The sequence below is a fragment of the Numida meleagris genome, chromosome 3, assembly GCF_002078875.1.
Source record: "Numida meleagris isolate 19003 breed g44 Domestic line chromosome 3, NumMel1.0, whole genome shotgun sequence".
NCBI lineage: Eukaryota > Metazoa > Chordata > Aves > Galliformes > Numididae > Numida > Numida meleagris.
This window is the reverse complement of record NC_034411.1, coordinates 67,690,073-67,716,477: the sequence shown is the minus strand read 5'-3', so window position 1 is coordinate 67,716,477 and position 26,405 is coordinate 67,690,073. Positions and strand designations below refer to the sequence as shown.

Here is a 26,405-nt window from a genome sequence, read left to right as displayed (position 1 = left end):
CAAAGAAAACATAGGCAAATCATGGTTCCCCCAAATGATTTTTTAAAAGAGGTGGGACACTTGACTTTTTTAATAGCATAGCAAACTTTAAGAGACTGTTCTTTCTTTTGTAGACCTCCTGAGGTATTTCTGTGGCTATGGCTGCAAAAAGCTTTCTGTTGTAAGCCCTGTTTTTTAAGCTTCCTCTCGTAATTACTTTTTCCAAAGTACTTTTTGTACCTTGAGTTTGTCACAAACCCCGTCTATTTAGAGGATCAGTGCTGAAGTACTATAACAAAGGGTTCTGAAGAACTGTTGCACGAGTTATGTTTGTTCATTTTTACAATTTAAATTTAATCGGATAAAGCATCTTGAATATAAGAAAAATGATGGGAACAGTGCTTCTGCCTCTCTTGGGAACATCGGCCTCAGGAACTGCTTTGGGTTAACAAAATCTGAACACGTGCTACTTGGTCGCTGTCAGTGGAAAGTCAGAGTTTCGGGAGAGGCAGTTGATAACTCAGAACTAACCATTATGAAATCCTGGCCTATCGCAGTGGAAACAGAGCACAGTTATTGTTGATGCTACAGATGTCAAGTTAAGATCTAATTTCTTTGAAAAGGGAGTTTTGCAGCTTTTCATTTGAAAGTAGTAATGAAAAGAGCTATAAAGTTTAAAGATGTGTGCCAGTGGATTGAACATACTTCCTAGGATGTGGCTAAGGGCTGTTCTAGTGGATTCTTTAAGCTTCCCTCCGGAAAATCATAGAATGGCTTGAGTTCAAAGGGATCTTAAGTATCATCTGCTTCCAAAGCCCCTGCTGTGGGCAGAGTTGCCAACCACTAAATCAGGTATTAGATCAGGCTGCCCAGGCCCCATCCAGCCTGATCTTGAACACCTCCAGGGATGGGACATCCACAGCTTCACTGGGCAGCCTGTGCCAGTGCCTCACTGCCCTCTGAATGAAAAATTTTCTCCTAACGTCTCATCTAAATCTCCTATCTTTTATTTTAAAACTGTTCTCCCTTGTCCTATCTGACTGTGTAAAATATCTGTCTCATTCCTGTTTATATGCTCGATTGAAGTACTGGAAGGCCACAATGAGGTCTCCATACAGCCGCCTTTTCTCCAGGCTGAACAAGACCAGCTTCCTCAGCCTGTCTTTGTAGGAGAGGTGCTCCAGCCCTCTGATCATCTTCATGATCCTCCTCTGGACCCACTCCAACTGCTCTACATCTTTCTTGTGCTGGGGCCCCCAGGCCTGGGTGCAGTACTGTAGAAGGGACCTCACCAGGGCAGAGTAGAGGGGGACAACCCCCTCCTTCTCCCTGCTGGCCACCCCTCTTTTGATGCGGCCCAGAACACTGCTGGCCATCCAGACAGCAAGAGCACACTGCTGGCTCATGTCTAGCTTTTCATCCACCGGAACCCCCAAGTCCTTCTCTGCAGGGCTGCTCTCAAGGAGTTCTTCTCCCAGTCTGTATACGTATCTGGGATTGCCCCAATCCAAGTGCAACACCTTGCCCTTGGCCTTTTGTTGAACCTCATTAGGTTCATTTGAGCCCATTTTTCAAGCTTGTCCAGATCCCTTTGGATGGCATCGCTTCCTTCTTTTGTGTCAACTGTATCACTCAGCTTAGTGTTGTCTACAATCTTGCTGAGTCTGCACTCTATTCAACTGTCTAGGCTGTTGATAAAGATGTTGAAGAGCACTGGTCCTTGAGGGCAACTGTTAGGTCATGGTGATTGAGAACCTGGTGAAGGGGTGTGGCTGGCCTAGGGAGCACAGGCAAATTGTTTGCATCTGTGCTCCCCACATGACCAGAAGGGGTAGACTCAGGGTGGAGCCACTTTGGACTCATATAAGGGCCAGCCTGGATCTAGGCTGTTTTTTTGCAAATGAGTGCTGCATAGCCAGAGATCCCCTTCACCAGTTGGGTGAGTTCAGTTCTTCTTTCTGTATGTGATTGTTGGCCTACCTGTGAGTAATTTACCTGATATCACCAAGAATCTGTAAGAAACAATTTCACTTCTTCATAAGCAGAAGAGGTCCTAAAACTAACTCCTGGGAGATATCATTCAAGACCAGTATCCAACTGGACGTAGAGCTATTGATCACAACCCTCTGGCTGTGACTATCCAACCCGTTCTTTATTTATCCAATAGTCCACCCTTCAAATCCATTTCTTTCTCAATTTTGAGATGAGGATATGGTGCAGGACCACGTCAAAGGTCTTGCCTTTGACATCAGTTGCCCTTCCTTTGTTCACCAATGCCACCACTGTCACAGAAGGCCAACAGACTGGTCAGGTGTGATCTGCCCTTGGTGAAGCCATGCTGGCTGTCACAGAGCATCTCCTCATCTCGCATATGCCTTACCATAGTTTCTAGAAGGATAACTAGGATCCAAACTCCCAGTGTCAAGTGGTATGCAGTGGGGTGGAAACACGTAATGGTGATGCCTGGCTGATGATAGCTGTGGTAGAAGGAAACTCATGTGCTAGGAGGAGATGGGCTGCAGGGAGACATCCAGGAGGATAAGCTGCTGAAATGTTTCTATATGAAGTCACAAACGGAACTGCAGCCAAGGCGCAGATTCCACGCAGATTCACTCACTTTCAGATCTCCGCCCCAGACCCTGCATCCTTGTGGTCTTCTGCTCAACATCCCTGTCTCAATACTGCAGGTGGGTACCTTCAGGACTAATTTTTTCTTGCCAGGACAATAGAACATCTCCTGCTGAATTTCTTGCAGGTAAATATGGAAAGTAAGATTTAGGAACACCTGTCCAGGGATCATCATAATCTTCAGAATGCGAGCTCTGTCTGCATTTAGTATTTCTGGATTTGTTAAACTAGAATTAAAGTTGAAAATGCATATCAGAGAGTTCAAAACAGTACTAGCAGAATGCTGCAGTCTTAAAGTTAGTAAACTGATTGGGATTTAACTCCAGAATTGCAGGGATTTTAGGATCAGCCTGCTAAGCACTGCAGGCCGTGCTGGTTTGCCTAGATAAAGGGACAGAGCTATCCATGATGGATTTACTCTATTGTGCTCTTCGCCTTCCTCCCCTTCTCTCCACCTCTCCAAATTATGGTTCCATATAAGATCGATTAGTCTAAACTGCTGCTCATTGGCTTTGAGAGGAACAATTTTCTGCAGCTCCTTCACACTGGTTTGAAAGGAAAAAAAACTACCAAACATTCTGCTTAATTAAGACCTAAAGAGGCGGTGCAAACTTTTGATGATTAATTGGAGCATGCTTTAGACTGATGCATATTTAGTTATTATAATGTGATAATTTTATCTTGTTATACAAACTGTTCCCTTTGGGAACATGATTTAACACTGCAAACACACCATGTTTATTGCATTGTTCATTATGAAAAATACACAGGCAAAAAACCACAAGGAGATGTATCTGAATAGTATCTGTGCAGCGGGTGCAGGGAGTGCTTCTTCCACCTGTAATGACACAACCCAGAGGCACTAAAAGCAAGGCATTTCAACTCCCACAATAACTCTTCCTACGAAGGTTCCTATGAAGAGTGGAGAACTCACAAAAGGAGAGACTGGAAATTCAGGTCTTGTGCTGTATGTGAAAGGAATATGTCTTTCTATTACCTGAATGTGATTATAGGGAATAGCAGTGCGGATATTCTGCTGAAGGCTCTCCCGTTACTATTCAGTGTCAGTATGCCAGCTCATCTTCGTCCTACCTCTCATAGGTGTGACAAATCTGAGAACATACTCAGCATATTACAAGAGCAGTTCATAAAGTTGCAAGCCCACAGGGAGGAAAAAATACAGTTGATTAAGAAAAATTTGCTTTCACTTCAAAATGATCGTAGAATCCTAGGGTTGGAAGGGATCTCAGGGATCATCAAGTTTCAGCTTCCCTGCTCAGGCAGGGTTGCCAACCACTAGATCAAACACTAGATCAGATTGCCCAGCATCCCATCCTACCTGGCCTTGAGCACCTCCAGGGATGGGGCATCCACAGCCTCTCTGGGCAACCCATTCCAGCACCTCACCACCCTCTCAGATCTGTCCTAAGACTTGCAGATGTTATTTTTGTACTTTAAACCATGCGTCAGCCTAGCTATGTGAGTCCTGAAAGTGATGCTGAATGATCTTCATCAATGGAGCTGCTCCAGCGAGCTCACATGACAGATGTGGATATGCTGTTTGGGGGAGCTCATGTCACTCAAGTTGGTATGCACAACAAAGCTACCATCAAAGTTTGTCTGTGTACACGTTGAGGGCATTGCCGATGTAGTACACCGATGTAATAATTGTGAAGCAGCTTTCTTAGTGCAGACCTGAACTAAAAGAGTTTAGAAGAAAGATTCAGGACGCAGTCTCAAGCTACTCAATTTGAAATTCCCCGCTGCCCTGCATTCTTGTCCCAGGTTTTTCTTGCTGAGTGCTGCAGATACTGGGATTTGATACATTTTCCTGAAAGAGGGACGAGAGTCTGGTAAAGCGATTTTTAAAGAATTTGGCTGTATAAGACAAAAGTCTGTGAAAAAGTGAGAGTAATCTTGAATGGTAGATTTGAATTACTGAGTTTGGATTATTCCAGTTTGTGTTTAGGAAGGCTGCAATTAAATCACTGGCCTTTGGCTTTCCTTATTTCACACAATCTTAATGGATTTTTAAGCTTATTGCTTCCCAGTGCTGTGGATCGCAATAGTAGAAATACATGGACTATTACTTTTCTGTTAACGTAGCAGTCCTCTTTTCCGGTCACTAAGCTTAATGCTCTGTAGTGAAACATCCCTCAAGTGCTTTCACAGCTTCTGCTCAGATCCTTGCTGCAACCAGTGTCAGGAAGTAAAGCACACTGCCTGGTCTGGACCATTATGGTTGTCCACAGCTGTCACCCACATACCCTGCTGCATCAGCCATAGGGCATGGCTCTGTACCTGTCAGGAATGGGCACTTGATCTGCTGTTCTCTGGAAGCTAAAAGGAAGGAGTTGGTTTTAGAGCAAATTCTCCCCTCCCAGGCTGCACAGAAGTTTTGTTGATGGTCCACAGAGAATTAGTCACGTGATATTGGAAGTTTTCTTTTTTCATCTGATGAACTGCATTGCAAGAAGTTGCGGTTGCATCAAAAATTTGCATGCCCTTGCATGCTCCTTCTGAAGTACTGCTATTTGCTGTCTGCTTTACACGGCTATATGCAGTTCATCCTCATGTTGCAGTGTTCCTATGCCTTATTAATGGAAGAGGCATCTACTTTTATTATTGCTGTTACTGTGAAAAGGACTGTATGGTGCTTGGCTATTTCTTGATGGTGGGGGGAGAAGGGAGTGGAATAGAAAAATAATTGAAGATCTTTGTATTTAGGCAGGCTCTTTCCCTCCCTTCTACCTTTCTCCTTTTCAAAACAATGAACATTTTGATTAACATTGATGATGCCTTCTGGATATCAGCTGTCATTTCCTGGAGGTGCGGGCAGCAGCTAGAGGTAGATGGTGGGCCATTTTCTGCTGGTTTATCTACTCTCAGATCCATGGATCGCAAATTAAGCAATGCTGCTTGAAAGGGTTCTGCTTGAGGTAGTGACAAAGTTCTGCAGGGCACGATGAGACCACATCTTGACCAAGCAGGTGCCTCTGCCTGTTCTCAGCTCTTCTTGCCTGGGTCTTTGTTAAAGGGAGCCTTTGGCAGAAGGAGGTGGGTTGAGCTTTACTCTCCTGCATAACCTAATGCAGAGAAGTAGTAATGTGGCCTTTCCCTGCAAACAGTTGCTACTGGGATGCTCTTTAATTGAAACTGGACAATTGTGTGGTCGTTCTGATCATCCGCAGGAGGCAGTCAGTGTGTGTCAGTGGTCAGGAGATGAAAGGTAGCTGAGGTATCCCCCCTGTTAAGCTGTGCATGAAAACTCCTGGGAATCCTGGTGTCAGAGCTCTGTGCTTCTCCTTTAGGTCTATGCCCACGACAAGCCAGCCTGCTTCAAAACAAGGTACACCAGCACCTACTTGGCCAGTGAATTCTCTTTCAGCTCTGTAATTTTCTTTTCTCATTAATGACAGTTATTCTCACCAGTAAGAAGGCTGTTATAAAGTTATCTCTGGTAGATCTTCTACTTTCTGGAGATAAAATACTTCTTGTCAGTAGGAGAATATATGTTGCTGTTATCTGAAACAAGGGGTTGCCGGCTGTTTCCTTTGGCTCATGGGAGCTCTACTTGTCCTGGTGTAATCAAAGGGCAAGTTCAGCCTGTAAGGAATTGCTTTATTTTGGTGCAAATGCAGCTGAATCAGGGCTTCTTTGCAAGAGCTTGGTCAAGATAAGAATGGCGAGAAATGCTGCTGTGCCCAGCTGGGATAGTTAGCTCCAGGCTGGTGCAGGGGGGGCCTGCAGACCTCTTCACCCTCTGTATAGGTGGTTATCCTGTCCAAATTGTTGTGATTTCCCTTGATGTTCAATATATTACAGCATTTATAATATTGGCAAATCCTGCTCTAAAGAGTAAATGATAAAATGCATTAAGCACAAATCTGTGTTACAACTTAGCCTTAAATACAGCTCTAAAGGTAGACAGTCTGATTAAAACTAAAAGGTCATTTTTTTTACCCTGTACAATTTTATTTGTAGCTATAAATCATAACACAATTTGCAGAAGGAAAAAAGTTATTAAACTGGCAATATTTATTCCGTTAAGGTGAATAAAATGCAGCACGTAGTTCTGAGTTATGAGAGCTGGGGAAAGGAGCCAAATCACTACGCTAAAAATTAGTTTGCCAATAATTTTACAGAACGATGACAGCGTAGCTTCGAAAACAAATCCTTTATAGGGAAATGGGATGGCTGCATGACAGACTCTCTGAGCCATGAATTCTCCTCAGCTCAGGGACGAGGTACTGCTTTAACAATTAGTCTTCGGGGTCTTTTTTTTCCAGCAGTTAGACAATGGCAGCTGCCTGTAACTGAAAGGTCACGCTGTACAATAGACTGGACATCAGAACTGAAGAATTCTGGGATTTAAGTCAAAAGATTCCTGCTAACTTGCTGCAATCATCTGCCTTAGAGGCTTAACTATTCCCTGCCTGTGAAGTGGGGTGAGGATGATGAACTCACAAGAACCTTGTTAGGACTTCTGTAATATTCCAGTTGTACATCTCAGAAGGCATTCACATCATATTTGTAGCACATGATTGAGAGGAGCTTGAAAGGGGCTAAAAGGCTCTGAATTAAGATTTGGCTGATGAGCATGAAGAGTGGGAGGAAGTAACCTGGCAGACCTCACCAGTGCTGCATCTCCCTTCTTGCTGAAGTGCAGGTTTTGGTGACTGCTATATTCCAGGGAAAGCTCCTGTTTTGTACATCAGTCATTATTTCAAAACAGCACTGCGGTGAGACATTTCCTTTCTTATTTAACAGAGAGCTTTTGTTAGAGACCTGGTTTGGTGCAGTACCACCCAGGTGCATTTTGTCACCAGCTTGCTGAGCAGAATATCCAAACTGCTCACTACACAGCTGTAAGCAACAAGAGTGAGGCAGCAGGACTTACGAAGCCTCTCTTCTGGGGTGCTTATTTTGTAAAGACTTGTGCACCCTTATACATGCGAAAAAGCTCTTGAGGCTTCCAGAGCTTTTCAGAAATGCACCATTTTTTAAGCTAATAATCTTTTCCAGCCATCGTAGAAGCTCTGCCAGTCTACTGAGCCAGGTTGGCACAGGTCGCCGGCTGCCTGCGAACGAACTGGTAGTGGCAGGCAGGCACATTTCAGTTCCCAAATGGTAAGGAGGTTAGAAATAAGATGAGCCAGTGCCGATTGCGCTAAGAGTAAGTGTGCAGATGTCTGAGGAAGGTGTTTGCATCTCACGTAAACATTGTTCTTATATTTTTGTTGTAGAAGATGATGTGTCAAATGTACAAATAATGTGTGCCTGGTGCCAGAAAGTTGGAATCAAGCGCTATTCCCTGAGTATGGGAAGTGAAGTGAAATGCTTCTGCAGCGAGAAGTGCTTTGCAGCTTGCCGAAGAGCATATTTCAAGAGAAACAAGGTAAGAGAAATAAGGAAAGATGTAACCTGCGTAGATATAGTTTTAATGGGTCCAGCCTGGGTCTCATTTAGCATCTAACAGAAGGTCTTTCCTTTTGTTTTCTGTTTCACCCAGTCCCTCGCTTTCCATCTGTATTGTCTGTTGGACTGTCAGCCCTTTACTAACCTTGTTTCTTTCAGTTCCCTTCAGCTTGATGCTTGGGTTTTTTGAGAGAGAGCTTAGATAAAAATCAACAGGAGTATACCAGTCCTAGTTTGGCCTCAGGGTCTCAGGATGGTTGCTGCACACACACCGCTAAGAGGAGGCATCACGAAAATATAGCAGAAGGTGGCTCTGTGTGACAGCCTCAGCTTTACCAGGCAGTGGGAGCTGTGTCACCAAGTCCCATAGCAGTGAGATCATGGCTGTGCTTATAAAGCCTAAGTATGGGTCCCACTGTGGCAATGGACATCTGCCTGATGCCAGTAAGCTGTAGTTCCACTCTTCTGAAGTGTACTGTGGCTCATGACATCATCATGGCTGCAAGATTCAGACACTATGCATTTTTGGTTTGAGGTAAGCAATACTAGAACATCTAAAGTACCATGAAAACCCCTCCTACTCAATTTAAATTTAACTTTGTCTAAAATTAGAATGTAATCCTAATACTGGATGCCTACAAAAATTGCTGTAATCGCTGAAGTACAGTGCTTGAAAATGCCCTCTAGGTTACTTCAGCAGCTGTCTTTCTGCAGCAGTATATGCTAAATGCCATTTAAAGAAAAATAATGTAGGAATGCTCCAGCATTTGTAGTTGTTGAAAAAGTAACTGTGGCCTTTTGGCACTTACAAGAGGAGTCTTTGGTTAGTCTTTATGGTGTTACAAATATTTATTATTCAAAAAATCCTTCACATTTTGGTTTTCTAAATGATACTGTTTTTCCTCATGCTGCAAAAAACATTCCAAGCCTGCCAAGTTGCAACAAAATTCAGTTCTCCAAGTCTAGTATTCTAAATATGTGGGAATAACACATAAGTACAAATAGATCCTAGATTCAAGACGCACTGTTACAGCAAATTACCCTCCTTTAGAAATTTGGGTCACATCATCCTGCCGAAACAACAACAAAAAAAAGTGCCTGAAGAATTAGGTTGCAAAAATCAGTAGAGTGGAATTTCAGTGGCAGTCTTGGAGAATCAAGCTCATAATGTCTACTGGAGCAGACAGGCAAGTTAAAGTCACGTGGAGCCTTCTGCCAGGAGTGGTGTTTACGTCCTTCTGTCTGGAGATGTAGAAGAGGAAAATACACCCTCTTAGGATGCTCCTTGTTTCAGAACAAGCTCCCATGAACATGCATGCATGCAGATGTATGCATATGCAGTTCAATGTCTCTTCCAGTGTGTAAGACACTGTGGCGTAACGGGATCCAGATCACACTCAGATGATGTGCCCATGACTCTGAGTCACAAATTGGCATGAGTTATATGTGTAAGCTGCTCTGAAAGTGATGCCTCCTATTTATTTCCAGGGAAACTACAACAGATACAAAGAGCACAATAACACTATTTAATAGAGAAAATTCTCACCTACGAAACGCTCTTTTTCAGCATAGTCACCACCATTAACTATGCATTTTCACGAGCAGTGAACAAGAACATGCATGCCACACTCATAAAGATCTGCATGGCTCTCTGGAATGCGCCCTGTCTTTCAGTTTACTGTTGCCACTGCTGAAACGTGCCACCACCTCGCTGTGCTCACCTCCAGTGCTTGATCTCCATCAGTGTTCAGCGAGCATCAACGAATGTCAATGGGTGCAACTTTTTCTGCATGCAGGAATTCAGTGACGTGCCTTTGCTTCATACACACTTCCATGTCAGACACCATTCTGTCAGACTGCCCCTCTACTGCCATCTGTCACATGGCAACAACATGTAATTAAATGTTGGCAGTAAGGTTCACCCTCTACTGCCATACAGCCAGTATCGACCTCTGACATCTTGGGCCAGCATAATAGAATAGGAGGTATTACTTTCAGAGCAGCCCTGATAGATTTTAAGAGTGAAGGCATTGCAAGTGATCCTGTTTAGGTGGTCCCGTGTGTTCTGCAGTGATAAGCATCAGAAAACTCAGGAAACCTTGAAAAAGTACAACCAGTTGATGGTGTGTTATCTCTAATCTCGTAGCCTAGATCCTGAAATAGAGGGTTTAGGTCCCCTATTAAAATAAATACATATTAATATAAAGCATAGGTGTAGTTCAACCTGTTACTAAACCTTGAGTAGTAGGAGTCAGTAGTAGTAATATTTTATGGCCGTGATTTCAATCACTTGGGCAACATATGAAAAAGTTCCCTGTTTCCTAAGTTAGAATTTATTACCTGTGTTGTTTGTTGGATGCCTTCTTGTCCTTGTATTATGATGAGAGACAACTAAGAGCATCTTATTCCTACTGGTTCCCTTTCCTACACGTATATTAACTTATGGAAGCTAAGCAGTTCTAGATATTTTCAGCATCTTTTCATCCAGAAAGCTCTGCATAGCGTTTGTTACTTTTTATATATATGAATAACAACAAACGTTCTTAACCTTTTAGTATACCATTAAATCCCAGTGAAATGTCCTATCCTTCACCAAAGAGGTTGCAAATTAACAAGATGTCACATGGAAGGACTGGGGAAAACATGGCAAGATAACATAAAATTGATAATATTGGTTGCTGCGTTGTCTCCGCTTCAAAGAAAGCTAGTGAATCAAATTTTCTCCCTCTTTGCACCTGTGAAATCAATAACTACACAGAATCTGACACAGCAAGGGAAATCCATAGCTACCCACTGCATATGTATTGATGGCATTAAATGATCAGAGACAGAATATTTGGGAAATGCTGCCATTAAATTAAAGTGGGAATGGAAGAATTCAGCGTACTATCATGCTTCTTATTTTGCACTTGACCTGTTAGTAATAGAGCAGAGCGCTGAGGAACAAGATTGAAGGAACAAGGTTGCAATCGTTTCAGATTTAACCGCTGACCTTTAATCTGTTATTGCTAGTCCAACAGCATACCTGTCTCCTCCATGAGCCTAATGCTTATTTATGTGTTTGAGAAGTTACACCGCTCCACACTTTCTCATTTTTCAAACAGAGGAGAGAAATAGTCACGTTTCACCTGCCTTATGTGTGTTTTAAACAGCAGACCTCTGCAACAATATGGGGTTGGATTACGTTAAATATGTACAGCTGCTGCATTTCAGGGAGCTGATAGAACTTTGTGGTCACTTGGTTTAAGGCTTGAATTTCCTAATGGATCATGCTGAGCAGCACTCCCTCTCTCCCCCAGATGAGAAGTGCTGTGATAAGCACTTACTTACAATGATAGGACTGTTTAAACAGTAAAGAATAAATCATTGCCGGTGTTTCAAAATGCCACTAAGTAACACCGCCAATTACGTATCCCTGAATGCCAATTACTGTGTTCAGAATTAGGATTTTTGTTATCAACCTATTAACAGGCAGGAACGGTGCACACCAATGTGAGATCGCCTTGAGGCACCCCCAGAGAGCAGCACCCCAAAGCCCCAGGCTGGGTGGACAGCGGCTGCTCCCAACCCGTACCTCCTTCCCCAGCCCTCCTACACCACAGGCATAGCAGCAATGCACCAGACTAAGCAGGCATCTGGCTGGCCCTAGAGATGTGCACCCGTCCCCCATGCCTTGTCACAACAGAGCTGTGCTGCTCGTGCCCCAGGCCTCCAAGAGAAAGGCTTGCACGACTGGAAGTTGCTTTTCTCATAAGAAATGCAAATTCTGTCCAGGGTATCCTGCAGTCATGACCGTTTAAAATTATCTGTATTAGCAACCATGCCTTCCAAGAATAGAAATATATATTTTTTGCAATTATAATGGGTCTCCCCACAGACTGCAATTTTATCTAAATTACTAGAAATAAATGAAGAAAAAATTGATTTTTTCACCCCTTTAGGCAGGGAGTGAAGTGTTTAGACTATATCTAATGTAGAAAAACCTTCAACTACCACCAGCACTACTAAACAAAAAATAACCAAAATCTGAATTCTCGTTCCCGTTTGGTCTAGTGTGCATAGTCCAATATAGATAATGAACTAGCACACAAACCTGTTGTGCATAATAATACCAATTAAAAGCAAGTGATTCAGGGAAGGGAATGTTTCATACTAATGTTTGTAATTGAATAGATTTAAGATCAGGAGTCGTTTTGATGCTCTCTTCCTAAGAGATTTAATTTTATAGGCCAACTAATATAAAGTTAAGCACCAAAGAGGCACATAAGGGCAAAAAGCATTAGACCACCAAGTTTCAGAATATTAACTTTAAGAGGAACTATTGGATTCATAATTGGATCCAGTGAGTTTGAAGCCTGAAAAGATTAATTTTGAAATTAAGTTTATTGAATCAATGGGTCAGAAAACAAATTTACTATGACCAAATGGCCAAACCTAGCACGAGGACTGAATTTGTAGAGGTTATAGACTCTGTTCACAGATACATTACAGCATAACTTACTTGATTTGACTAAGACCTTGGATAGGAAGTGGCTGCAAGGTTGTCGGCTGGTGTTTTATTCTTGGCCTTGTCCCTGTTATGCACTGCCTTACCATCAAGAAAAAAAAGATGATGGATGTTTGTGCATATGGCGCAGCCAAATTTCACTTACACGAATAAACAAAAAGGTGTAAATCAAAAAGCAAAAGCAGAATGCTATTCAGTGGCATGAAAATGTTAATGGTTTCCGTTTGTTTGCCGTTTCCCCTGTACAAGATGGAGACCATGGCACCTGCTGTGGTCGGTTTTGCACAGGGAGAAGCTGCCTCCTGTGCCCACCGAGCAGCCTGGATGCAGGCTTGGGCCAGGAGTCCTTGGTGCAGACCATTTGCAAAGACGGCATCTGGCTTTGCTCTCCTAAGTAGCAAGCTGTATTCCCACCTCAGAGGTGGGGATGAAATCCCGAAGAGGGTATGTTTTCTGCTCTTCTGGCCCACCTGTGCGGCGGGGATGAGGGTGAACGATCAAGTGGGGCTGTAGGAGCTCATACGCATTTATTTAGCCCTCTGTTCTGTTACAGCAAATAATTACTGGCTCTTTCAAATTATATTTCAAGACAATAATCTGTGCACAGCATCATAAAGCCTTAGTACTCTTGCCTGAACTGTTTTTTCAGCTAATTAATATATATTATACTATGTGATTACTATGAGCATGTATATACAAACATATCCTGAATACTGGGAGTAAACAGAAGCTATCGTTCCCCAGAATTATTACTGAGGATTGTCATAGAAAGTTCTCTTGATTTCAAGCTTAATTATGCAGCCTAACAGTGCATGAGAAATATTTAACAATCTCTCTGTTAAGTCAATGAGTAATGGCAAAAAATGTTTCTTTTGTCTCTTTCTCAGGCACCTGCGAAATTTAATTTGTAAAATGATCATCATTCATGAAAATTTGGAAAATTGCTTAACACATCTTGATACCAGTAGTGCTCCTGCTAAAAAAAATAAAAGATTAGCTGTTATGTCTTCCTTTGCACTCCTTTTCCATAATAAGCTTTGAAACACATGGGGCTCTGAATAGAAAACCTATTTCTCCTAGAGATTTAACTTGCATTAATTAGGTGTTCAGAAAGGTCAGTGCTGAGCAGGTGTCCTACTTGGTTTGCATGCAAGTGTCTGTGTTTGGCTTTACAGAGCGGTAGAGAAGTGAGGTTTAATGAACAGTTCGCAGAGTCACTTGTTCTGGTGCAGTTTTACGTAGGATGCGTGCATGCATCCTTATGTCTGCTTGGGTCTGTGTGCGCATATGCAGGTGCAAATATGCATATTTGCCACAGAAGCCAATTAATAAGGTTTCTTGCAAAAGCTTGAAGGTGGAAGGGGAAAAGATGACAAACATTTCCATAGCTGTGATTGCTATGTTAAGATATAAATGAGTGCTGATGAATGAATGCAGATGAGATGCTGAGTTGGCAGAGGAAATAGTTTGAGCGTGGGGCACAGTTGCAAACTTCTTTGAGGAATTATCTGGAGAAGGAGGGGGAAAGAGGGCGTCACCCCTCAGAGGATTTTGTTAAATTATGAGGGCAGAAGGTAAAAGGCCACAGGCAGTGACCAAGAATCTGGTGCAGATGTGGATATAAAGCAAGTCTTGAGCTGTGAAAGAGATGGCCGGTATTAGTTGAAGAGGGAAGAGCAGATGTCATTGTTGAGCTGTTATCAGCTGGCCTTTTTGCTTACTACGTACTGAGGCCAGAATTCTCATGAACCTCTTTACTTAAACCAGTGGGCAGATTTTCCGTGGTTAGAAGAGAAAATTTAAATTCCAAGCTAACCTGCAGAGACTAGTGGTCAGAGTATCTCACTGCTCACCCACACCAAAGCAAAACATATTAACATTGCTAATGATGAAATGCATCAGCACCTGACTGATGCCACCAAAGACTTAATGAAGGGATTTGGCGAACCAACGTGCTTGTCAGTTTGCAAACTCAGTGGACATTTTACTGTCCATCTGCTGCCATTTAATACTATAAATTTGAATCAAATTCCCATTGTCTGAATTACTAGCAGGTATCCAATCCAATTAAAAGGCGTGTTCACTTTAATTTTAACCACCATGTCACATTACATCAGTCGTGTCTCATTCTGGCTACTTTGGCTTTATCAAGATGAATGTGCTAATTAGGGCCTGAGAATCTGCTATCTCTTGGACAGCAGGCGTTTGATTCAAATGAATCGACCGACTTACACGAGGTGTCCTCGCATCAATTCTGGACAGCATCAGCAGTGGCATCTCTCCTTTGTGCCAGAAGTAGATCTTGTTTATGTGCAGACATTACAACAAAATACCGCTAATCGCATTAGGACTTGACTAGAAATGCTTTTAAGGTACACAGTTCAGACCAATGACTTGGATTTAAGTAGAGAGATGTTATGACACCTTGATATTGAAGATGTGTAAAATGTTTCTCTCTACCAGGTACATCCTCAGAGTGACTGAAGAAGTAGGATTGCTGGTAGCTATTTTTGTAAAAAAAAACTAAGGTTTTTTTACTGAAGTCTTAAATCACTTAGATGAATTTTTGGAGGGGAGGAGGAGACTCTAGGGGAAAAACAGGCATTTTACTTTGTTAAAAAGTTTGGCAAGATGTCCTTCATGATCTGTGTCCAGAACATTTTTACACCACCAAGAGATTTTTGATTAAAGAGTTTTAGATTTGTAACAATGATGCATTCAGATAATGAGCAGAAAATACACTTGAGTGCTTACTTTACCTCTGAACCCTTTTGGCTGCAGAGTATGCAAGCTAGACAAGCACTCAATAAAATACTGCTCTCCCCCACGCTCCAGTTCACATTGCGTTGGCTTATCCTAAGTTGCCTTGGTCTCATGTGAATTTATGCACCTTCTAGCTTTGTTTCCACGCAATCCATACAAAAAGAGCATCAAAAACAGTGCTTATTCTGATGAAAACTTAGGGTAGATATCCAAAGTGAATCTAATTCGCACAGATTATGTTTGATGCCACTTTTCCCTTCCCTGACGAATACATCAATCATTAACACTAATAAGAACCGGGTAAATAATGAAATGCATATTAAATAATGTGTTTGTTCAAAAATATCATGACATTTGAATAAATTATTGGCTTAACGCATCTGTTCACTTCCCAGTCAGCTCATTAACTTAGGGAAATATTGAAAAAGTAGCTTGCATATTTTTTTGCTCTATCTATATTTTTATTTTAAAAGCAAAATTAAGCAAATATGGCTTTCAAAAATATGTTTGGATTAGGAAGACTGTTGTGAATGACACCCACTGTTCACGCTGCTGAAAAGATTAATGGCGTATTGCAATGTCACGTAGTATTAAGTAGCAAATGGTAGAAATTTTGTCATTTCTGGTCCTAAAGTTTCTCAGGAGCTGAGATATTGCTGTCACACTACTCCCCAACATCAGCTAGTAATGGCAGAGTAATTTGTGCAGGTGAGATGGCAATCCAGTGGAGTTATGAGGTTTTCTGTCAGCTGATGGTCTGTATTTACTCTCTTGCTGTTTGGAGCAGTGACTTCCCTCTCCTTCATGCAAAGAAATCCTGGGTCAAATTCAAGGATGGAATTGTTTCAGATAGACCAGAGGAATAAATCACATAGTGTCTTTTGTCCCCTTCTGGGTAGGAAAGATTCACCCCGTTAGCTTTGTTTGCAAACACTTTCTGGTTTATGAGAAGATGGAAGAAGCCCTTACACATGTTAACCTTGAATCTGGCCTTGTGAATCTCCACAGGACTAGGGGAGGCCAAATGGATATAACTTAAAAGCTGCCAGGTGAACAGGAAAATCTACTAGTGGAAGTTGTTAGTTAAAGTCGGCTTCTCTGTATATATCAAGTAGTATTTGATGTGCAAAGCGTTAAACTTGCTGGAGGAGCTGGATGGGTAGTTTTTACAGGGCAAAAGTCTGAAAACGTCAAATATCTTTCCTCTAGAAAATAATTTCTGCAATAGTAGAAGACTGTTTGCTGGCCAGCTAAGTTCAATTACAGACTGCTCTCTGTCAAAAACCCAAGCATTTATAACTCACCCATTTGAATTTAAATTGGGCTGAAAGTAAACATATGCTGCAAATTGTCAGCCTGGATGCAATTTTGTAGCTGAAGTAAATGTACTCATCTGTTTAATAATTTTTAGAAACAGTCATAAAGTGTCTGATGGTTTTGGGGGTGGGAGGGTTTTGTGCCTGTGCAGGGCTTCAGATGGTTTTGGTTTATTTCATCTCCTGCCTGAGGAGCACTGGCTGGCCTGGCCTTGGCTGCATGTAGGGCACCTGGATGGGAGGCACTGGTGGTGGCCAGACCTTCCTGCTGGCCCAGCCTTCTGCCTGCCCGCATGGCCTGGGAGGGAGATGTATCTCCGTCGCCACCCATTTGCCCTGAGAGCAGAGCAGAGAGGCTCTTTGTTGGGCTTTGCATGGAGGAGGATCATAAGTGCAGTGTAACTACCCAGTGCAGCTACACTGGGAAGCATGTGAGACCATCAAGGGGCTCAATTATCCCCATTACCAGTGGCCAAATGCTGCTCAGTGTCTTACATGCCCTTCCCTCCTCTGAAATTCAGACTGTCAAATCAAATAGGAAACCCACAGTGTTATAAACCAAACAAGAACTCTATCTCCATTAATCTTATTATTTTCAATTTAGCTTCCAGGCTTTCACAGTTGTGCTGCACAACACCACCAAATCAGGTGGCTGAGAGCTCCTGGAACTGTGTACCGCAGAACCACAGTGTGGTTTGGGGAGGAGGGGACCTCAGAGACCGCCCAACCCAATTCCTCTGTCATGAGCAGGGGCGTCTCTCACCAGGTCAGGTTGCTCCAAGCCCCACGCAAACTGGCCTTGAACTCTTCCAGTGAAAAGTCTGATAATTTGCTTCTTAGAGGATTACTCTAGAGTTTCAAAAAGAAGAGTGACACATATCTTTGTGAGGTCCTGGGCTTGAATGAGTCCATCATTTGGTAGTAACGGTTGGTTTTAATTGGCTGTTGTCAAAATGATTGAGTGTTATGCCTCCTTTTGTCTCCATTTATCAATATCAATGCACTTAACTCCTTTCTGAGTTTTGTCTAGCATATAGACCTTTAAACAACAGGTGACCACACCCCTAACTTCAGTGGTACTGTATGGTAACCTATCCTGATGGAGGGGAGGATGAGGGGCTCTGAAGGAGAAGGCTCTGAAATAATGAGGAAAAGGGTTAAGCAAGAGAAAGTTTTAAAAAAGGGGAAAAAAAGTGTTGAATCACTCTGGAGGCTATTTAAGAACACCATATTAGATGCACAGATGGTACATATACCTCTGAGCAAGGAAAAAGTAGAAAGGGGAGAGTAAATCTGGCATAGTTATGTGAAGAAGTGCATAAGCTTAAAGGGACACTGTCAACTTAAAAATCACACTTTTATTGGAAAAATTGTTACCTACTACTGTTGCAAAAAACACCTATGATTACTGTAGCTGAGAGATGAGACAAAAAACTGATTCTGTTTTATGGTGCTCTTACTTTGGGCCTGATCCAAATTCCATCAACGTCAGTGGACCCCCCCCCATTGATTTTCCTGAGCTTTGGATCAGGCCCTATGCATGTTTGACTGTACATTGTGTACAGGCTGTTTCTTTTTTTTGCATGTGGTCTGCTTTCACATTGTTTCTGTGGTTTTTCACGCAGCAAGAGTGGAAAAAATGTTTTTTTCCAAATTGAAAGTGTGGTTATTAAACTGTGGAAATGCCAGTGGGGTCCCAGGCACACTTGTACCAGAAATACCAAATGTATGACTTTTAAAAGACAGAGCTCCTCCTTCAAAATATCTGTAAACGTGATCCGGTCAGTTGTAACAAAATGTCTCTGAGATATAGTGCACACTGGAAATAAAAGAACAGGGAAGTTATTGGAAGGACATGTATGAGGTGCTGCAGAAGGTGTAGAAAAAGCATCTATAGAAAAAAAAAGAAAAAAGCCCCCTTGGAAGTCCCCAGCTCTCATAGGCTACCCAGCAGTGACTCTGTCCCCTTCTGAAACAGTGGAACAGCAGAAAAGTTCAATTGATTTTCTGAGTCCACCTTCACCACAGAGGATGATGAAGAAATTTCTGTTCCAAGGACGTTTTTCACAGGAAATCAGAGTGTGGCCTTATAACAGAGATTGAAGTCTCTTAGGAGGAAGTTATGGAGCAACTTCAGCAACTCGAGTGCAGTAAATCACCAGGACCAGATGGTACTCATCCGAGTGTTCCTACGGAAATAAAAGTGTGAAGCAGCAGAGATATTGACAAGGATCTGCAATGTATCATTAAAACCAGCAACTGTTCCTGAAGATTTGGACGTCATTTGTATGGTGTTCAAAATAAAAAAATAAAAAAAGAGAGAAACTGAAAGAGATAAGGAGATTACTTTCTTCTTAGACGTCAGAAGTAAAGCTGAGAGTTCCTAAATAATTTTTATTTTATTGGTCTAATGGCAGAATAAGGTAGCTTTCAGTTAGACATGCCCTGGCAGGTTTAACGCCAAAAAGAATATTGCCTATTGTATATAGTCAAAGATATTTAGGTGAACATAGCTTATTTGGACTCCAGATCACATCTACTGTATAAGGCTATTTATTTCTGATGTGTGATTTGATGTCCATGAGTAGTTTGATACAAGCAATGAATGCATTTTGGCACAGCAGCGTGCATCACTCCACATTTCTGTATGAGGATGGACATTCAAACATGAGGCTGATCATATCCCAAAGGACCTGAGTGTAGTACCAATGCAAAAATTATTGTGTAGTGCTGAGGAATGCTTTATATGCACGACAAAAGTTTATAGTCCAACCTGCTACAGAAAAATTGTTTGTAGAAAAAAGTTGAATTTTTCAACAAAAAATAGATACTTCAACACACAAAGCCCACTTCACCAAATCCCCATTTTCCTTGGTTAAACCACATGGGCAACAAGGAGTAACAGAGGAGTACAGAGGTTTTGCCAAACAAACAGAGCTAGTATGTACATACATGCACGGAAATTAGACGAGGGAGGGAAATTAGAAGTTCTAATGGCTTTAGAATTTAGTGAAGCACTTGAAATAGCATCTCATGAAATCTTACCCTCGAATTAATTCAAATTACTTTGGATGTGAACGTTGTCAAGGGGCCTGAAAATGGGCTCAAGGAATAAAGCAAAAGGTGGTGATAAAGAGCAGCATATCGGGTTGTGGATAGAGAAGGACCAGAGGGACGTGTGTTAGGTTGGTCTTGTTTCGCATTTCATTAATGATCTCCAGGAGAGAGCAGGCAGCGTGTTCACTAACTCTGCAGATGATACTAAGCTAGGAGGGGTTGCAGATACAAAAAAAAAATCTCTGGAGGAATTAGAAATAATGAAAAAAAGCAACTAAATTGCTTTCACTTTGACAAAAGCAAGTTAATATATCTAGGGGAAGAAAAAACAAACAACTCTGAAACAACTATCTTAGTGGAATGAGCAAAGCTGGGCCACAGGCTGAAGCTGAGGCTAATTACAGGTAATAAATCAGACCATGGTGATGTAGCGATAGTGAAGCAGCCATGAATGGGGTCTGTAGCATTAGGGCTGCTGAGAAGGCTGCCGCATGGCTGGGACATGCAGACTGAGCAAAGAGCAGAGAGGCTTGGAGGCAGCAGTGGATGGATGAAGTTAAAAATGCACAGTCCAAGATGTTTAAAATGGGTGATTATTAGCAAAATGTATAGATAGGCCAGGTAACAGAAGAACAGAAACCAAACCTCATTTACCAGAGATATTGTGTTCCAGGTCAAGCCTCATATGCATCCTATAACCACAGAAATTATAGGATGTTTTTCACTCCTTCCTTCAGGTACTGGCTGCTGTCAGGTGCAATTTGCCAGACTGAGAGGACTAGGGGTCTGAGCAGTACGGCGACATCCTGTCCTTCCAGCACAGTTGTTGCACTGGTGGCATAGTGAGCCTGCAGGACTCGGTGACACAGTCCAGGTCTAAACTGAAGTGTCCCGTTCGGTCAGCCAAACACATAGCTGGTGTGAGCAGACATCTCTTTGTTAATATTGGTGGAGCTATGTGCATCGGCTGTGGTTTTGGCCTGGTACCAGAATTACGATAGCTCGATTTACTTTTTACGTGATCTGGAGAAGCAATTGATTTGCTATAGTTGGAAAAAATTTCAGTATTATTGCTGAAATGAAAATATTTTGTCTCATTTGCAATCATCCTCTAATCTCTCATTAAGATTCATAATGCGGTTATCTGTCACCACACTACTCTTTTGAAATATTTCAAAAATTCTAGTAGTTCCTAATACTGTTGATACAAATATAGGAAGTGTAGAAGACTTCGTACACAGATTAAAGCAGTATGTGAGGTTGTATTTTAAAAGAAAGTCATGTAGAACTGACTTTAATTCACTGTATGCGGACATTTCAGTATAAAATGCAATGCTCAGGCAACTTTGTTATGCCAGACTTTTGCAAAGAACACAACTGGAGATACTGGAGCACACTGCGTCGTTTGTAAGATGATTTGCTCCAGTCAGCTGGTCATAGCAGTGTACCTAATGGGGTTACGTTGAGCTTTTTGTTTCTTCAGCCTTGAACTTTGGTTGCAATATCTTGGTCTTGCAGGACAGAATATGCGGTAAGGCACTGATTGCCATAGTCAAAACAAAGGAGGTCCCTTGTTCATGCTGATATCAGGGGCAATGCTTCCATTGATGCCAGTGAGATAATAATTGAATACAAAGGTGCAATACAGTGGTTACATTTTAACAGGAAAAATGAGGCATTAGATATTTGTGTACTTCATGATCTGCTGTTTGCTGATAAAGCTGTGTAAGGTAACTTTAGACTTAACCTGATTTATATTAAATAAAGCCCAGGTGTGCTGCACTTACTTAAGCTGGATAGCCCTTCATTCTCCCCAAGGCAGTGGGGTAATGCACATTTTTTCTCTTTCACCTTTCTTCTTTATCCTTTCTCTTGCTTTATTCAGTTGAACCTTTCTAGCCTTCACAATACAGATTCCAAACTTCTAGCCTCTGTCTGGCTGCGTCTTATTGTATTTTCTAGCCCGCTTCTGCCTTTTTACTGGCAAGGCTGGGATTCGCTGTTGCATGTTGTGTTCTGTATTTGCAGCATGTCTTGTATTGCCTTATGGATGTTTTCATAGTTCTTTTTGTTGTTGTTGCTGAAAGGTACCATGGAGATTCTCAGTTGTTTTTTTCTCCGTGCCCTTAACAGGGCTTAACTTACCACCCCATTAAACAGTCATTTTGTATGTGCGATTGTGATTACTGGAATGTAGGTTGCTATTATTAATCATCTTTCCACTCGTACTGTTACATTAATCATGTGAGGAGATGAGAGTGTAAGTTTGGATCCAGCAGGATGACAGCTTCTTATTCACAGCGGCACAAAATCCAACTCACGGAGCAAGGGATGACTTTCAGAGTCATTTGCCCATTTGCCAGTTTTGAGCCCGGTTCTGTGCTATTCTGCAGCAGTGTGGACGCGGAGGTTTCATGAATAAAACACGAGGTGCAGGAGCAGTCAGAAAAAACAGTTTGGCACTTTGTTTTTGCCAGGGTTCAGTAATGGGTTTACCCTCGCACTCAGCCACCAGCAAGAAGGCAGCCTTGCTCTCCGGAGCCTCCCTCTGTGCGTTCAGGAGTGGCTGTGGTTGTGCACGCCAGGCTCGGTGGCTGCTCCCCTTTGTTCCGACATGACATGTGCTCTGCCACAGCCATGCACCCTCACAAAGTCCTGCCGGAAATCTGCTGTCATGCACAAGAGGAAGGAGCCTACTGCCTTTTCGGCACATAAGCACGTCCTTTGGGGAAGTGTGCTTGTGGAGGAGCAAGCAGGACAGTACAGCTGGAAACAGTCTGCTTGGAGATAATCAGAGCCCCAGCAGGAGCACCCTCCGAGCACAGCTGCACAATTCCCTTTGCTCTCTAGAAGGCACTGCACCCTACGTGCAGTTTCCAAGCTACATTTAACACAATTGCCCATCAGCACTTAGGAAGCAGTTACCACAGAAACCCAGCGGAGACCAATTAGTCACATGATTAAATTAATTAAAATAACCCAGGGTATCTGCCATCTTACTTCTTTTTGCTACGCATAGTGCATGACCTAGACAGAGCTGTAATTGGATGGCATTATTGTGCCTTTTAATCCTAGAATCATCTTCACGCTGTACGAAAGATGGTCTTTGATTTTTCCTTTTCCATCGTCCTGCATAAATCCCTTCCCAGCGATCTGCGTTACTCCCTTGCCGCAGAGAAGCATTATTCCTTTTCCGTAGATCTGTGCTATTGCACAAAAACATTCTCCAACCCCCTCAATAAGCCAACTAGTATCAAATTTACAAAACATCAGATTTAACAACAGTGAGATTTGTTATGTTTGGGATAAGAGGATTTGGAAACATTTTCAATTGCGCAGTTAAGACTTCTGGAGGTCTTTAATGACAGCTCTAACAATACTTGCCAGGGAGAGCTCTGTAGTCTGTATTAGCACTTGACCTGAGAATTGTAAAGCACTAAGAAAAGACTGTATGTTGTGTCTTCATTTCCCAAGTAATTCTGTTATTGCAGTAGGCGCATTTAAGTGGAACAAGCTGTCTGAGTTGTAACACTGCTTCCTGGGAAAGGCAGGCAGTCCTGTGTCCTTGGTTGTTCTTAAAGCCTAGCAATGCACAGCCACATTCTAACTGAGTAAATCACTTCTTTGTCCTTGGTTTTTCTGCTGGCCTGACAATGGCATCCCCCAGACATCCATGTCATCTAGGGTTTCCTTCTATTATGCCGGTGTCATGCTTCTGCATGTGCACAAATCATCTTTACCTGAAACCACATAAAACATGGAACATTGCAATTTCCATCTTGTCAGAGATTTCCTGGTGACTGCTCTGAAGTTACCTTGATCCATTGCACCGAAGGGGGGGAAAAAAAAAGCTATTTCTGGCCACAGAGTAGAGAGCAGCTTGCCTCTCCAAAGCAGATTCCATACAAACAGTCTTGACAAAATAGCATGCATAAATTACATGCCTCTGATGCATTAATTCGTGCCTAACAGAGCAAGTGGCAACAACAATACATTTACAATGGATGGGTATAGGATGGAAGAAATGAAGTCTGTGGGTTAATGTATAAATAATCAACAGTTGCAAATATTATGGAAGAAAGCGAGCAGGCTTTGCATGTGCTGTATTGCTGAAGTGCCACGAACAAACATACTTTATAGGCTTAGCTGGCTCTGACTAGCCTGTCAGAAGGGATGTGCATGTTTGGCAGTGCTGGGGCACAGATGCCTCAACATGAGATAGGATCTTGTCATGAAAGGAGGCCTCTGCCCACCAGAGTCATGGCAGTGACATAAGTGAGCCTCCACTAAGTCACAGCATATTCCTGAGCTGAAGCAAGCTTTGTGCCAGGTGTAATCAGTATGTGCCCAGGTGGCCAAGAAGGCCAATGGCATCCTGGCTTATATCAGAAATAGTGTTGCCGGCAGGAGCAGTGGTCATTCTTCTGTACTCAGCAGTGGTGAGGCTGCACCTCGAGTACTGTGTTCAGTTTTGGGCTCCTCGCTGCAAGAAAGGCATTGAGGCCCTGGAGCATGTCCAGGGAAGGGCAACGAAGCTGGTGAGGGGTCTGGAGCACAACTTTTATGAGGAGAGGCTGAAGGAACTGGGATTGTTCAGTCTGGAGAAGAGGAGGCTTAGGGGAGGCCTTATTGCTCTCTACAACTCACTGAAAGGAGGCTGTGGCGAGATTGGGTTGACCGTTTCTCCTGGGTAACAGCAATAGGAAGAGTGGTGATGCATTGGCACAGGCTGCCTGGGGAAGTGGTTGAGTCACCGTCTCTGGAGGTGTTCAATAAACATTTAGATGTTGTACTAAGGGACACAGTTTAGTGGGGAAATATTGGTGGTAGGTGGACAGTTGGACTGAATGATCTTGGAGGTCTTTTCCAACCTTGGTGATTCTATGATCCTGTTGTTTTAATGCATTTCTGTCATCTATGGAAATTGTCCCTGCTGACCAACATCCCTAGCGTCCACACACACACACAAATTACCAGGCATAAATGAAACCAAGGGCTCTGCGTGTTTCCGTTTTCCTTGCATTTTACTTGTCATGGGCTACTGCAGTGTGTGTAATACTTGCTGAAAAATGGCCTCTCATGTAGTGTTTGATCTGGCTGTTTTTGCAGAAAGTGACGGTAAGGGCATTGAAAAAGAAATTCTCCATGGGATTACCCAACATTACAATACAGTGGTCCCATTGCAATTGGTTGAATTATGTTTTTATAAAACTGAAGTAAACTAGTGGAAAATCTGGTCTGAACAGCAGCAGCATGCTGTTGTTTCCAGAATTAAAAGATGTTCCATAAATATACTCATAAACAGGACCATGGGAACTATGCTTTCTGTTTTGTATTTAAAGTTCTTCATCCACAGATCTGTCTACTAAGTTCTCAAGGCTTTTCTTCCTTTATAACTCAGAAGAAAAGCATTTTTTCAGACTAGAGAAATGAAAAGTTTATGCTGCTATTTCTTGTCATGCTGCATAAAGTAAATGTGGCTGAGAGCAAAGGCCGGGTTCTTCATTAACACCCAAAGTGACGGCAAAGTCCTAGTTTCCAGTGTAAATAGGAGGGGAAGAGGTTTGCTTTGTTGAATTCTTGGTACCAGTTCCTTGGTTTGAGTGTCTAGTTTTTTTCGAGGAAATGGACAGACCCCCTCAGTTGAGCTGGAGTGGGTTTCGTAAAGGAGAAAACAGTGACTGAAGTGGTCCAGTACCCACTTCATGCCATGTCTGCACCATAAAAATGGGCTGACCTTTCCCAAAGACAGAACTGGAGCAGTCCCAGGGGGGTGGCTTGGGGCACTGCTGGAGGACCGTCACCAGGTGCTGCCGGATGAGCACTCCCACAGCACGTGGATTAGAGGTAGAGATTACAGCAAGAGAGAAGTGCTGGGGAATAAAGAACGTAACGTTTCAGTTGTGGAGTTCTTGGGCAGTGGGAGGTTTGCAAAGGAATCAATGGGATTCCAGGCTTCCTTTGTAAGAAGGTGAATAAATTATATCTGCCCTCCTTGGAATGAAAAAGGAGAGGATATAAAAGGAAACCTGATGAGGTGCAAGCAATTTTAAAATAGTTATTATGAAGAAATGTTATTAAGTGCACAGTGTATCACATGCCAGAATAAATGAAAGCAAATCAAGATAGCAAAAGAATTTTGATGGAATACTTTCTGCTAACTGCAATAGCAGAAGCAACGTGTAGGAGCCGTGTCGTAACAATTTGATTTCTGTAGGTGTTGTGAACACCTCAGCTCTGAGGAATTGAGGGGCTCTCAGTGAGGGGTCCGTGTGTGGGATGGGCCCGTTGTGTGCGGCTGCTCCTGAGCAGGCTGGAGGCAGGAGGAGGCTCGAACTGAGTGGCAGTAAAGCAGTCAGCATTTGGCTGACACGGTTTTAAAAAGTAGGAATGGATAAAACATGTACTTCTGAATCATTTATACATGACATTTTTGTGTGGTGGAGGACACGTAGGATAGTCTTCAGGCCTAAGTAAATAATCTGATGCAAGAGATTCGTCACATGAGGAAGAATGCCAATGGGAGAGGAACACAGTGCCCTCTCAGAGTCGGGGAGAAGGCAATATAAGTGAGAGAAGGATGATTTTGAGAGATTCCTTTTTGCACTGCTGCTAATTCAGAAAGCTGATGAATCTACAACATTCTGATATCCAGGATTTGTCCATTCCTAATCTCTTCTCTGATTTGTGTTCTTAAAATGGCTCTAACATAGAAGTAGCTACAGCAGAAATAACCT

At 42.5% G+C, this 26,405-nt stretch overlaps 1 protein-coding gene across 4 annotated transcripts in view; it reads left to right on the top strand.

Annotated features, from left to right (window-relative positions):
* The window catches only part of SOBP (sine oculis binding protein homolog), a 108,949-nt gene that overhangs the window by 16,322 nt on the left and 66,222 nt on the right, over positions 1–26,405 (top strand). For 2 of the 4 annotated variants that reach the window (XM_021390516.1, XM_021390515.1), the window contains exon 4: positions 7,854–8,005. In XM_021390516.1, the coding sequence (XP_021246191.1) occupies positions 7,854–8,005 (152 nt within the window). Of the gene's footprint in view, positions 1–1,704; positions 1,919–2,602; positions 2,667–7,853; positions 8,006–26,405 lie in introns of those variants that run through there. The other 2 variants (XM_021390518.1, XM_021390517.1) reach the window with 2 other exon arrangements.